Raw genomic sequence first — 15,000 nt, 5'->3', positions numbered from 1 at the left:
CCGCGGAAAGAGAGCCATATCATTATCTCTATGCCTTCGAGCTAAGTGAAATAATCGAAGAAAGAACGAAAATCTTGGCCAGGTTATAGGAAAAGGATTGTAGGTGAAGGTGAATCGAGTATAGCATTTCTCTCTCTCTCTTTTTTTTTTTTTTTTTTTTTTTTAGAGAGAGATGCGTAGCCTTGGATCTTTACCCCGTTTCCGAAACGGTTTTTCCAACATGTCGCACTCACGGCACCAATACCCACCGTCTAAATCGGGACAGAGAAGGAGGTATCTAGATCAGGATATTGTATTGGTAGATGATCCAGCCTTAGGCCTTTGTTTGACCCGTGTTGACCCTCCGTTTGACCCACAAGTTGACCCCTCTTGACCGAAAGGAGAAAATTTTGGAGGTTCTGTTTCGAAGTCTCATCGGTTCAGCCCAACCTGTCGAGAAAAGGGTAAAAAAAAAAAAAAAGGGAGAGAGAGAGAGAGAGAGAAAACTGTGGAAGCTTAGTCTGAATAATTCCATGGCCGCTTTTCCAGCTCGGTTGATTTTTCCCCTTCGAATTATTTGAAAGCAGGGAAATCTTTCTGACGCAATTCATTTTTAACCAGTAGTCAATTTTAGAGCATTTCATGAGTGCCTTTTTCGGCGCAGTCAGATATTTTTCCCTTCCTGCTTAGCGTTTCGATATAACCACATTATTCTCATGGTTAGAAATGTTCGGCCAAATTAAAAACGTCTTCATACTGGCACTTAAAATACTCCTCAGCTGCCTCTCATATCTGTTGTAATCTGTTGGTGTTCTTCTGGGACGGAAAATTTCATCTGCCTTAGCATTTCGATAAAGGAAAATTGTGTGCAGTTAGTTTCTTCTGTCCTAGCATTTCGAAAAACAAGTATTGTCATAGCCAGTTAATATCTGTTTATCTGCCTGTGTTTCTATCTGTTTATTTATCTAGTTCAATTAATTTTTGGTTCGGCATAATTTCTTTCCCCCGAGCATTTCCAAACAACTAAATTACTGTCATAGTAGGTGTGATACACCCCTATTTCAGCGCCTTAGCTTTGACACAACTAATTTTGCAAGTAGCTAACAATTTTGCAACCTTCCATAGCTAACAGTTTCGCAGCCTGCCATGGGTTGTTTACCATTTTAGATTTTCTTTCCTCCAGTCATTTCGAAAGACCTAAATATGTCATCATAATAAGATACAGCCATACTTGCATGTCCCATCCCTGCCAGTATAATTAGTATTTCAACCAGCAATCCATTCTGCAGTAAGTCTCGGGTGTTGTTTCAGTACAGAGACGGTTGTATAATTTTCTATAAACTGAACAATTCCCTGCATCGATACCCTATAAGAAAACATTTATAATTAGTTTTATAATTAGTAGAAAACCTTAATCTTTTCAGTATGTGTAATTTTTTTAGTATGTAAATTCTAATCAGTCCTGGATCATTTTATTCAGTTTATCGGAGAGCTTTGAATGTGAGGTGAAAATTGCACCCTGTAAACTTGAATGAACATCAGAGTAAAATATAAAGCTAAATAGTTACAGTAATCAAACATTAATAAATCAATTACTGTGGAGACTGCTTATTGTAAAGAAAAATAATCGAGACCCATTAATTAGGAAAAAACAGAAACATATTAAATCAATAAAGTTACAGAATATCAAACAATAAGCAGTTGCTATGGAAACTTGCTTGTCGTAAAAAAAAAAAAAAAAGGATTCATTGGAAAAAAAATCAGTTACAATAGATCAGACAATAATTAATTACCATGGAGACTTCCTAATTGTAAAAAGAAGTGAAGATCCATTAATTTAAAAAAGAAAAGAGGAAAAAAAAGAATGAAAACTCTCCATCAGCGTCAGTATTGCCTCGTAAAGCACATAGTCATAAATATCCGCCATCACGAATAATCTCTCTCTCTCTCTCTCTCTATCTATCTATCTATCTATCTATCTCTATCTATCTATCTATCTATCTCTCTCTCTCTCAAGTTGACAAGTGGAGCGACGGTCAATGGAAACGAGATTTTTTTTTTTTTATGGGAATAAATAGAAAACTGAATGTTACCTAGAAGCGTGTTATTAGTGCATGGAGACTTCGTAGCACCGTTTCCATAGCGATTTATTTCTGCAACACACACACACACACACACACACACACACACACACACACACACACACACACACACACACACACACACACACACACACACACACACACACACACACCTGGATCCATATGACGCAGATCCATTTCTCAATAAGAAAAAAAAAGACGCACAAAAAAGAAATAAATTAGCGAGAGAGAGAGAGAGAGAGAGAGAGAGAGAATTGCCTCGTTCGATCTCTGCATTGGCAGGAGAGACATCGATGTGGGAGAGATATTTAAGTGAATTCCTTAACACACGGAAGGTAATTGGGGCATAGAGTCATTAGTTGGTGTGGGGATATTGACACACACACACACACACACACACACACACACACACACACACACACACACACACACACACACACACACACACACACACACACACACACACACACACACACACACACACACACACACACACACACACACACACGTGCAAATATTAGAGTGGACAAGGACTCGTTCACCCCAGCTGTATATTTTTACCTGCCCATGTTTAGGCAGGTGGGTCCACGCACTCAAATTCAGGAAATATCTCCACTTGAGGCTCCGTCTTCTAAGTGGCTTTGGAGAATTCGTAACACGTCTTTCTTAGAGATTTATTTTGCACATAACAACTCTCTGTCTTTCTGTGTATACCTAGGCGTCTTATTTCAGGAAGGGATGGGCCTGCAGACAAATCGCCCCATCTCATCCTGTCCTTTACTGTCAGGCAGCCATCTCCCCAGCTCACACACACTCACTCTCATATGCCTCTCCACCCCAACCCCAGTTCATGAGGTGTATTACCGTCATTCAACACCACTCAAAACTCTCCCCACTCATCCCACACAAAACTCTCAACTCACTCTCCTTGATCCATCTCTCATGTAATCTTCTCTCTTAATTCACTGTCTCCTCTCCTCTCGTTTACTTTTCTCCTCTTCTCTCCTCTCCATTCCATTCCCACCCATCCTCTCCATCCCACCTCCACCGTCTCCTCCCCCTCTCCACCCTCTCCACCTTCTCTTTGAACCCCCAGCATTGAACTTCCAAGAGAAATCTGCCACCCACTTATACAAAACCCATTTTCCTTTGGTGAAGTCGACCTGCTCGGCCCCACACTAATAAAAAATTATTATTATTATTATTATTATTATTATTATTATTATTATTATTATTATTATTATGATTTTTTTTATTATTATTATTATTATTATTATTATTATTATTATTATTATTATTATTACTATTATTATTAATATTGTTGCTGTTGTCATAAGAACAACAAAAATAATAATAATAATAGTAATAATAAAAATAATAAGAACAACAGCAGTGTCATGTTGATGATGATGATGATGATGGTAATGATGAGACATATTGACAAACATCTAAGGTCCAGTGTTCGCGGTCCCTCAAGCGAAAAAAGAAAAGGAAAAATAATAAGAATAATAATATCTGAAAATAAGGGACCCACACCTTCAACTCTGAATTTAGCAACACTTCGGCGAAAATTAATCAAGTGCCAAAGAACCTCAATCCTTTGTGGAAAATGTTGGTCTGAATTTGTCCGTGAGTTCTTCAAATATTTCCTCTGAATGTCAGTGATGAATGAGAGTGATTAAATGATGGAGGAAAGAGCGGCTAAGGTGAGAGGGGATGCAGGTGAAAGTGATTTATAAATGTGATATTGACGATGCTGTAAGTGAGGTGTCTAGACTAAGGTGAGGTGGGGTAAAGGTGAAAGTGATTTGTGGAGGTGCAAAATGACGTTACTTGAAAGGGTTAATATTGGATACAGGTGAAAGTTAATTTATGAAGTAGAATATCCAAAGGTAAGTTAGGGTACAAGTGAAGGTGATTTATGGTGGAGGGGGGTGGTCAGAGGGTGGGGAGGTGAGTGGGCTGCTGTCTGGAAGAACGAGCGATCAATCCATGGCTGGGGCGGGGAAGTGAAAAATCGGACCATGTAAACAACCGTGACGTCTTTTGTTCTTAATTCTCCACAGGATTTTGTTAAGAATTACTGTAGTGAAAGGCATAAAGAGAAATCTGTATAATCATTTTTTTTTTTTTTTTACAGAGAAGGAACAGAGGAGAGAAAAGCAAATTAAATAAAAAATAATAATTCCATGCACCAGATTACAGGTGTTCCATGACTTCTTTTGTATTTCATTCTCCTGACGGTTTTAAGATTTTTTTTTGTAGCTATTGGCGTTAAGAGAAACCTGTATCTTCACTACAGAAGACCTCTCCTGGGTGGAATAAATTTGCCCGGCGATCGTAGGAATGACCTATAAAACTCGTATAAAACATGTTGGCGAAATAATAAACTTAAATGATCTTCCACGTGACCTTCCAACCTGTCACCCCTGCCAAAACCACCACAGGATTCCTTAAGAGACACCTCTAGCATATGTTTAGTGTGAACGGTGGGTATTGGCGCCCAGACGGTGACAGCTGGTGTGTGGTGTGAGGTATTGCTGTAAGGAGGACTGCAGGACCATAGGGAACGATCTGTGTAGTCGTACATAATTCTGAAGCTGAGAGATAGGATGCAGATGTAGTGCTATAATCAGGTGGTGGTGGCAGCTTAATACATAATGCAGCTATAGTTCGTCTGTTTTCATCTGACGGAATTGGGCCACTCCCACATCTTGCGTACTAAGTCGTGATTCCATGAAATTCGATGAGCCTTATGAGGTAAGAATGAGTCTCCTTGGTTACTGGTCAAAACCAGCCTCCAAAACATGAGTCTCCTTGGTCACTAGTCAAAACCAACCTCTAAAACATGAGTCTCCTTTGGTAACTAGCCAAAGCCACTCTCCATTTCATGAATATCCTTGGTCACTAGTCAAAGCCACCCTCCAGAACGTAAATCTCCTTGGTCACTAATCAAAGCCAACCTCTAAAACATGAGTATCCTTGATCACTAGTCAAAACCAACCTCACCTGGTCATGCCACTGAGCTGGAAGGGGTTAAGGATTTTCGTCAGGTTAGAACAGACACGCTGCAGTAAGATGTTATTGAGGCGACCTTAATCCCTTCACAACTATGACACATTTAACCTTTTATTCTTGCTACCTTTAGATTATTTTACTCAGTGATTTTATTTATGTCCTCCCCCTGCAGTCCACCATCTTCTTTAGGGGGATTAGGGAGAAAGTTCAAGGATGTTTGAATAACCAGGCAGTGGAGCAACTCGGTTATATCAGTGCCACCACTTGAAGGCACCCCCCGAGCATCTAGAATAGTAGTAGTAGTAGTAGTAGTGGCCTAGTAATATGAAGAGCAGCAGCAATAATAATAATAATAATAATAATAATAATAATAATAATAACCATAGCAAATTGGTGATGTGACTGAAGGGGTAACTTTGCTACAGGTGGCGGGAGTGGTATTGGTCGTGCGTGCTGTGTGGTGGCGGCCAGGGAGGGGGCCAAGGTGGTGGTGACTGACAAGAACCTAGAATCAGCTCAGCACACCCTCACACTCCTTGATGGTGAGTCACGGTTTTATCAGGTCACTAGTTGTTGCACTCTCACGAACCCACACACCCACTTTCACTCACTTTTAGTCCCACCCACACACTCGCTCTGTCACTCATTCTCACTCACTTCCACTTTCACTCTCACTCCCACCCACAAGCTCACTTTCCACGTCATTCTCATTCTCACATTCACACTCAGTCTGTTATTTTTACTCAGTCTTGCCTTTGCACTCACCCTCACTGACTCATTCACACTCTCTCCCACCCTCGTGAATGCTCTCACTCATTCTGTCATTTGGTTATTTACTAGTTCAATTTCTCACTCTCACTCTTTCATACTCTCGCTCTTAGTTTCCTACTTTCACTCATTCTTTCTCACTCTTACACCTACTGTCACCCTCAGCCTCACCCTCAGCCTCACTCTCACCCACTCTCTCACTCTTACCCACGCCCATATCATCACCCCCACCCATATCGTCACCCCCACCCCCACCCTCACCCCCCCGTCAAGGTCATGCATAGCCCTCCCTCCTTACCCTTCACACACACACACACACACACACACACACACACACACACACACACACACACACACACACACATTAGCTGACAAAATCCTACAATGCATCACAGTCATCCTACTTGTCAATATGCTTTTACCCTTAATGCACTGTCTACATTTCTGATACACTAGCGCCTTCCACCTACCTCCTCTCATTACACCCCAGTATACTCAACATCCATAATACACTTCCCCAACCCCCCTAAATACACCGCTAATACATCCTAATACATTTTAATACATTCCTAATATTCTCCCTTGATCACCACTAATTTTTTTCTTATACACACCTGATACATCCCTAATACACTTCCCTGACTACCTTCTTCATACACCCTAATGCGTTCTTAATACACCCCAAATACACCGTAATGCATCCCTAATACATCCGTAATACTCCTTAATACACTTCTTGACAATACCCGTAATAAACCTCTCATACACCCCTTGATTACAGCTCTTATACACTGCTAATACACCCCAAATGAGCTCCTAATACATTCCCGACTACATTCCTAATCAACTCCCTAATACATCCCTGAAACATCACTAATATACTCCTAATACACCCCTAATACACCCCTAGTACATTCCTAATACAAATACACACTCTTAATACACCAGTGTCTTATGAATACACACCAACACTTCCATAGGCCAAGCTACACTTCTTTAACTCCTTCATTTCGAGGATGCACTTTTTTTTTTTTTTTTTGGCCATACCCCTTTCCTGATGCTGGAATGGGACGCCTTCAGATGGTGGCACCGATATAACTGGGCAGTGGAGTTTCCTGGTTGTACAAACGCCCCTCTCTATCCCCCCCTTCCTATCCTCCTGTCCCCCGAAAGGAGCCTGGTGGGCTGCAGGAGAGGGGCAGCTTCAGTCTTTCTTTGTCTCACTCTTCCCTTTAGAATATACATTTTTTTTTTTTTTTAGAATACAACTCTTTGATCCCCTTGGCCCTTCTCTCCGTCTCCCTCTCGTCCCTCCCTCCTTTCCCCCTTCCTTCTCTCCCTCTTCTGTTTCTTCTCCTCTCCCCTCTTCTCCCTTCCTCCCTTGTTCTCCCTCTCCCTCCCTCCCTCCCTCCCTCCATCTACCAGACCACAATACCTGTATTTTTGTCCCCCTCCTTTCTTCATCCCTCTCAACCCCCATTCCTTGTCCCCTCCCCCCTTTCTCCTCGTCCTCTCTCCCTTCCCCCTCCCCCTCTCCTTCTCCCCGTCTTCACTTCCTTGACCCCTCCCCCCTTCTTTCTTCCCTTCCCCCCTTCCTTATCCCCTTCCCTCCTTCCTTGCTAAGATTACACCTCCTCCCCTCCCCCAAACCTTCCCTAGTGTCACGTAGCCTTACCCATATAAGCCCCAGCCTTCTCCTTCCCTTAGAATTAACCCCCATCCTCTCTCCCCCAGGCACCTAGCAACATCACGTAGCCCAAGCTCTAGCCCTGTAGCCCGAGCCTGGTAGCCCCCTCCCATAGAACATACATTATCAACCTTAGCTTGTTCACGTCTTTTCTCAAATTATATTTCAGTAACGCCAGATTTTTTTTCTTTTTTGCTAGGAATGAGTCATAGGAGCCTGGGAGTGTTAATAATGGTGCCAGTAAGCCTCTTAGGAACACGGACTCTCTCGTAATTCCAGTTAAGACCAGACGATTATCTTAGCCAGAAGTGATTCATAGGAGCCCCGGAGTGTTAACCTCTCCCTTTCTTCTTAATCCCCTCCCTCTCTTCTTACCCCCCTCCCTGTCTTCTAAACCCCCTCCCTCTCTTCTTAACCCCCTACCTGTCTTCTAAACCCCCTCCCTCTCTTCTTAACCCCCTCCCTCTCTTCTTAACCCCCTCCCTCTCTTCTTAACCCCCTCCCTCTCATCTTAACCCCCTCTCTCTCTTCTAAGCCCGTTCCCTCTCGTCCCCCAGGCCCCCAGCACCATCACATAGCCGTAGCCCTGGACGTGAGTGAGAGGGCTAGTGTCAGTGCTGCCTTCACCGCAGCCCTGTCCCATTACGGCAACGCTCCGTCCCTACTCATCAACAACGCAGGCGTGGCCAGTGGAGCGCCATGCACCGATATGGACGAACATGTCTTCAAGCTCGTCATTGACACCAACTTAAAGGTACGTGCGTTTATTCCTTTTTTCATCCTCTGTGATACGTGCACTAATATACGTTTTTCATGCATGTCACTGATATTATTTTGAAGATACTTGCTTATATACCCTTCTTTTTTTTTTTTTTAATCTTTGGTACTTACACTGACCGTTCTTCGGCACTGTGACTGGATGGACACCTGTAATGTTAATATTTGACTGGATGGACACCTGTAATGTTAATATTTGACTGGCTGGACACCTGTAATGTTAATATTTGACTGGATAAACACCTGTAATGTTAATATTTGTCTGGATAAACACCTGTAATGTTAATATTTGACTGAATGGACACCTGTAATGTTAATATTTGACTGGATAAACACCTGTAATGTTAATATTTGACTGGATAAACACCTGTAATGTTAATATTTGGATAAACACCTGTAATGTTAATATTTGACTGGATGGACACCTGTAATGTTAATATTTGACTGGATGGACACCTGTAATGTTAATATTTGACTGGATGGACACCTGTAATGTTAATATTTGACTGGATGGACATCTTTACAGGTGGCACACTTTGGAATCTATGTTACTAGGAGACTACTGATCATAGGTTCTAGATTTAAAGACATTGCTTGAAATCTGAAACTTGCCTGTAAGTAAGGTACGGGAGAGGGCAGGGTACGATTTACTGTGGTCGTTATCAGAGAGCACACTGCACTCCTTCCTGCACAAAAGTATTAAGTGGTAAGCTAAGTGAGAAAAGCTGGAAGTCCTTGCCGTAACCACTTCATTTGGACGACATCTCCTCTTTTTATTCTTGTACCAGATTACTTTTGTCTGGTTCAGGTCATCGGGACGGCTGTATTTAGCGACCCCGGTTCGAAATTTTTCTCCTGAACTAAAAGGACATGTTAACTAGTATCACAGATGGCTTTGGCTTTCATATCCATCTATCCGGCTGTCTATCTATATATCTTTCTGTCTATCTGTTTATCAATCTATCTATCTAAATATAATTGTGAAGTACAGTATATGGTAGCTGTGTAAGTGAAGACAGTGTATATACAAACAGAAATTTTATATACGGACCATGCATTGCTCCTACCCCATATGACCCTAGATTGGGCTAGGATTGTGGTGGTGGTGAATGAAGATGGGATGATGATGATGGTGATGGTGTGTTTAGATAGGATGGTGATGATGAAGTTAGATGGGATGGTGATGATGAAGTTAGATGGGATGGTGATGGTGTAGTTAGATAGGATTGTGATGATGGTGAATGTATAAAGGACGGTGATGATAGGAAATGTAGATGGGATTGTGATGATGGTGAATATAGATAAGATGGAGATGATGGCAAATTTAGATGGGGTGGTGATGATGGTGAATTTGAATAGGATGGTGATGATGGTGACTTTAGGAAGGGTTGTGATGAAGTTAGATACGATGGTGATCATGCTTGATTTAATTTTATGGAAACAATCAACCGCCTGTCTGTCTTTTGTGTGAGACCTATTTGTGTGAGCACCACCCACGCAGTACAGAAAAGAATAACAATAGCTAACACGTGAATAACAGTCCATGAAAAACAGCCCATGAATAACTCAGTGAATAACAGTCCTTAAATAACAACTCATGAATAGCATTAACAAACACATTAATATTGACACGTCTGTAGTATATATTAAAAGCTTGGGTAAAATCCATGAATGACCAGTGAATAACAACCCATGAATAAGAACTTATGAATGACAGCACATAGGTACCAACCAAAGAATAGCCAATAAATAATAATCCCATGAATTACAACGCCATGAATAAGAACCCGTGAATAACAGCATGTTCATGAATACCATTTTACAGCATAAGAAACCCAAGAATAACAAGCCCATGAAAACCAGCCCACGAGTAGCACAGCATGAATAACCCGCCATGAATAACCAATGAATAACAAACATACGCCCCCTTTCCCACATCGCCTCCAGTCACCGGCTCAAATTCCTGCTTTAATTTCGCTTGACAGGTCCCGTAACGAGTTTAATGCATATGAATACAGGGAAATATTTAACTTGTTCATAACAGGTTTGTCAGATGTTGAGGCGCGGATGACGGAAGGGAGAGGGAGGGAAAAAGGGAGTGAGAGGGAGGAAAAGAGGGAGGAGGGGGGTCGTGGGTGTGTTTGTCGAGGTGGGGGAATTTTGTGTGTGTGTGTGGTGGAGGGAATTTTGTGTGTGTGTGTGTGTGTGTGTGTGTGTGTGTGTGTGTGTGTGTGTGTGTGTGTGTGTGTGTGTGTGTGTGTGTATAGTCTAGTTTGTGATGTGGATGGTATGCAGTGTGCGTAATTTGTGGTGTGGGATGTGTGTGTGGTGTTTAGTGATGAATGATGTGTGGTGTGGTTACCGATATTTGGTATGTGGTGTCTTGTGGTATGTGTGGTGTGGTTGGGGTGGTGTGTAGTGTGGTGTACTGTAACTGGTGAGTGGGGTCTAGCGGTATGAGTACTGTGTGGCGTGTTGCTGTGGTGGAGGTGGTATTTAGTGTCTTCTTGTAGTGTAGGTGGTGTGTGGTGTGGTATAGGTGGTGTGTGGTGTCGCCTGGATGCTGTGTGGTCTTCTTCTCGTCTCCCTCGCCTGATGTGCAAACTGAGGAGTGAGGAGCGAACAACTCCAAATGGACGCCTGTTAACGACACCTTGAAACCCTAACTCTAATTCCTGACTGGTATCAAAGTACCTTGGTCCACCTTCCATTAGTTTGCTGGACACCCATTAACAACGAGATATCCTCCTTGAATTGAATGTAGTCGTCTGGGGATAGTAGGAACTTTTAAAAATGGGATTGTACTGAGAAGGTCATTAACAACCTGAATTACCAAATCAGAGACCGAATAGAGTAGGATGGTTCCAACGTGATATGATGTGACTGCGCTCCAGGTAGTTCACATCAAATATATTAATAGTGACACCTTGAATATCGAACTCTCATTAACCCTATTTATTAATCAGGTTTGCAGGTTGTTAAAATTGCGTAGACCACTGTTCTGATAGGTTAGCCAATCGACTATTACGAAACTCAATTATATTTAACATCAGAGAAAACAGCTTGTCATTTATTAATCCGTTCATGTTCCGAATGTCTCCTGGGCTTGATAATATTTTTTAGGCTGACCAGAATAAGAAACAATAAATAAATGTCCAGTAAGTGATAAGATTATCGATGAATGTTTACGAGTATATCGCTTTCTTCCCAAGAACGTATCTCAAGTGCTGAATAATATCATCTTCTGTTGGCCAGCATATATTCTGTGGCTCTTCTCACTGTCATTTCTTTTGTCATCAAGCTTTTGTTAAACTATTGAATGAATGGTGAATATAGCAAATCCCCAGGGCAGTCAGCCACGAGTTACCTTTGTGCCACTCGCTGCGGCTTATGAACTCCCCTAAACAGTGATCCGGAGATTTTGCCAGAATTAAACCCACCTTTGTGTGGAGGCTGCCCGTGCTCTAATGATGACCTCTGGTAATTTACGGCTCAGCGGATCAAAGTAGAGGTCACAGACAGAGCTCGTCTCGCCTAAATATACTCGTGTTTTACTAGCTTCCCATGGCAGATTAGTTGACAACGAAAATGGGGTTAGAGAGAATTTATGATAAAATCCGAGTAATTTTGAGGTCATAGGATCAAATATTTACATGGTTAACCTTCTCAACTAGAAAATGTCATTTATTTTATCCAATCTGTCGCCAGACGATTTTAGTCAGCTTGGGAGAACCTTTTTGACTTGGAGGAGTGGTATGCAACATTCATTAACCCCTTAACTCTTAAATATGTGCCATGTTGAAGGAGAATAATGTAATCCCATAACTGGGATTGAAATGATAAAGCCATCCTAGTTCACTGGCTTAATTTCTCAATATTAATTGTTTAGGCATTGTATTTTCACGTAAGGGGTATCCCATCTATTGTCTATTCTATCTATCTATTGCCAGACGCCATAATCCCATTCGGGATGGCCATTTGACTCTGAGTTTTTTGTTTTACAAGGAGGGGCACTAACCCTCCACCAACCCACTTGACACGTAGGGAGCACGTATGGTTTGGTTATATGGTTACCACCCAGCGTTGTAAATGGTTTCTTGGGTTACAGGAAACCATTTGGCTTGTCACTCAATGTAAAGCCACCTGTAACGGAAAGAAAAGCATTAAGTAGTGACAGGAATGATGGGAGAAATAGGAAGAGAGGAGGTCAGGCACAGAAAAAGAATGATAAAGGCTAAGGAAGAAGTTGGCAGCACTACATCAAGTGAGTGGATGATGGTCGCCACCACCTTCCACTAATGTATTTTCACGTAAAGAGTGTCGCAGCTATTGTATTGTCACGTCAAGAGTATCTAAATATTCGTATTTTCACGTAAGGAGCATCTTAGCAATTGTATTTTTACGTAAACAGTATCTCAGATACTGTGTTTTGCAGAGATAGCAATTCATCTGTTGTGTTTTCATGAAGAGAGTTCATGAAGTACTCTGTTGATATCCCAAAGAACACAGCATATCCCCGCCACCCACTCACCACCTCTGCCGAAACTCCCGCGACACAGACACGCGGCAAATTGAAACTGGGGCTTCTGACAGTGATTCATGTCCAGTGAGGGATCAAAGAGCCGGCCTCCAGTCCCGCCATGTGTGTGTACGGGAGAAACAAGCACGGAGACGATGATGGTATTTGGCCGGAGGATGATGAAGAGAGACCGCCACCACTTCCTTGTGGGGTATATAGTGCGTGTACTTTGGATCCAAGATGTTGTGTTGTCTTTACTCCAAGTTGGCCAAAAATGCCATCTCTCCAACTTGAATGCTGACAATAGATGGATACTTGAATATGGTGCTAGTCTCGAGGAAGTGCCGGTGAAAGGATGTAGAGCTGTAGTATTGTCTTTTTCTGCCGCTGAGCTACGTGAAATAAGCCGCAAAAAGACGAAAATCTAGGCTAAATTAGAGGAAAAAAATGGTTTAACACCTTCACTCACAGCCCGCGTTTTATCATACACTGGATAAGACTGTAGGTTTCATTCAGTTTAGGATTCTTCAGTGTAACCCTATCAGTACGGTAACGCCTATAATTATGCTACTCATATTACCACCTGACTATTTTCTTTCATCTCAGGAAGGACGTAATCGTAGCGAAGGGATTGGAGGTAGTATCTCACCCACTGACTGTGATAGATCTTTGAAAAATATTATAAACTCAGAGGAACAAGAATAAAGCAGGGAGCGCGTCATCCAAGTAAACGGCTTAAGGGAGAAATTTCTGACTGTTCGTTTATGTAAATGTGTTTGTATGTACTGTACTGTAGCGACCGGCTTGTACAGAGAGAAAGAGAGACGCAAATATCTTCCCAAAGTTTGACGAGTACATTTCGGAAAAATCGAACCATCTGAGAGTCGCATTCGTGGAGATGGGGTTTTCATTGTACATCGTCAGTTGTTAATTATCTTCAGACGGAACTTGGAAGATGGGTATTTTCTTGACTAAACACGTGTGATGTAGGAGGGCAGCACTCCTTAACACTTTCGCGGTATAGTTTTAAAAGAACCTGATGAGAAATTAATCCGCGGCGTTTAGGAAATAGCACTACCCCCTTTATACTTAACGACTAGGTATTGAAGAAAATTAACTTAAAAATATACGTCTGTTTTAATTCTAGGGGACATTTATGGTAACCCAGGAGTTTACCCGGCGATTGCTAGCAGAGAAGACAGGAGACTCAGAAAGGATGGCTGCAGGAGGGACAGAAAGGAGGGCTGCAGGAGAGACAGAAGACAGGACGGTAGGAGAGTCAGGACGCACGGAAAACCAGACAGGAAGAGAGAGGGGTCAGGGTGGAGGGTAGAGGCGCCATTGTGAACATCTCGAGCACAGACGGCAAGACTGGGCGGGCTGGGCATTGCAACTATGCCGCGAGTAAGGGCGGGGTCACCTCCCTCACCAAGACCTGTGCTGCGGAGTTAGCAAGGTAGGTATGTCTGTGTGTGTGTGTGTGTGTGTGTGTGTGTGTGTGTGTGTGTGTGTGTGTGTGTGTGTGTGTGAGAGAGAGAGAGAGAGAGAGAGAGAGAGAGAGAGAGAGAGAGAGAGAAGAATCTTGAAAGTGAGGGAAGATGCGTTGGTGTCACAGAGAGAGAGAGAAGAAGAAAGAGAACACGGAAACTAAAAAAAAGAAAGCTGCGTTTCTGAGGTGGCATAGACAGATAGACAGACAGATAGATAGATAGAGAGAGAGAGAGAGAGAGAGAGAGAGTCGTTAGGGTCAAAGGTTAAGCAAATGCGTGAGGCAGAGCGTAAATTCCGGGGGTGTGGTCAGCCATTAGCTCAGCACAAAGAGTCATGCAGGCTTACGCACATATCCTAGTTCATGCAATCCGCCATTCATATGTGTGTGTGTGTGTGTGTGTGTGTGTGTGTGTGTGTGTGTGTGTGTGTGTGTGTGTGTGTGTGTGTGTGTAAGGGATAAAGAGAAAAGTGTGTGTAGGGAGAGGGCGATTTGTTGTGTATTTGTAAGGGTGTATCTGTCTGCTTGCCAGTCTATATGTGTACGAAAATGTGTGTGTGTGTGTGTGTGTGTGTGTGTGTGTGTGTGTGTGTGTGTGTGTGTGTGTGTTTACGTATTGGAAAATTGGAAGTAATGGTGTATTAGGGCGTGGAAAATAATG

At 42.4% G+C, this 15,000-nt stretch overlaps 1 protein-coding gene across 1 annotated transcript in view; it reads left to right on the top strand.

The window, feature by feature from the left end:
- LOC145399745 ((3R)-3-hydroxyacyl-CoA dehydrogenase-like) overlaps nt 1-15,000 on the top strand; it is a 26,901-nt gene that overhangs the window by 637 nt on the left and 11,264 nt on the right. Inside the window, exons 2-5 of the mRNA XM_080272293.1 lie at nt 5,525-5,641; nt 8,112-8,308; nt 10,157-10,209; nt 12,800-12,937. Coding sequence (XP_080128419.1) covers nt 5,525-5,641; nt 8,112-8,308; nt 10,157-10,209; nt 12,800-12,937 — 505 coding nt within the window. The remainder of the gene's footprint in view (nt 1-5,524; nt 5,642-8,111; nt 8,309-10,156; nt 10,210-12,799; nt 12,938-15,000) is intronic.

This window comes from Coenobita brevimanus, chromosome 50 (assembly GCF_032717465.1).
Source record: "Coenobita brevimanus isolate Jiangsu-jjx chromosome 50, ASM3271746v2, whole genome shotgun sequence".
In the NCBI taxonomy this organism is placed as follows: Eukaryota; Metazoa; Arthropoda; class Malacostraca; order Decapoda; family Coenobitidae; genus Coenobita; species Coenobita brevimanus.
The sequence above is the reverse complement of the archived record's forward strand: the minus strand, read 5'-3'. Positions and strand labels throughout refer to the sequence as shown.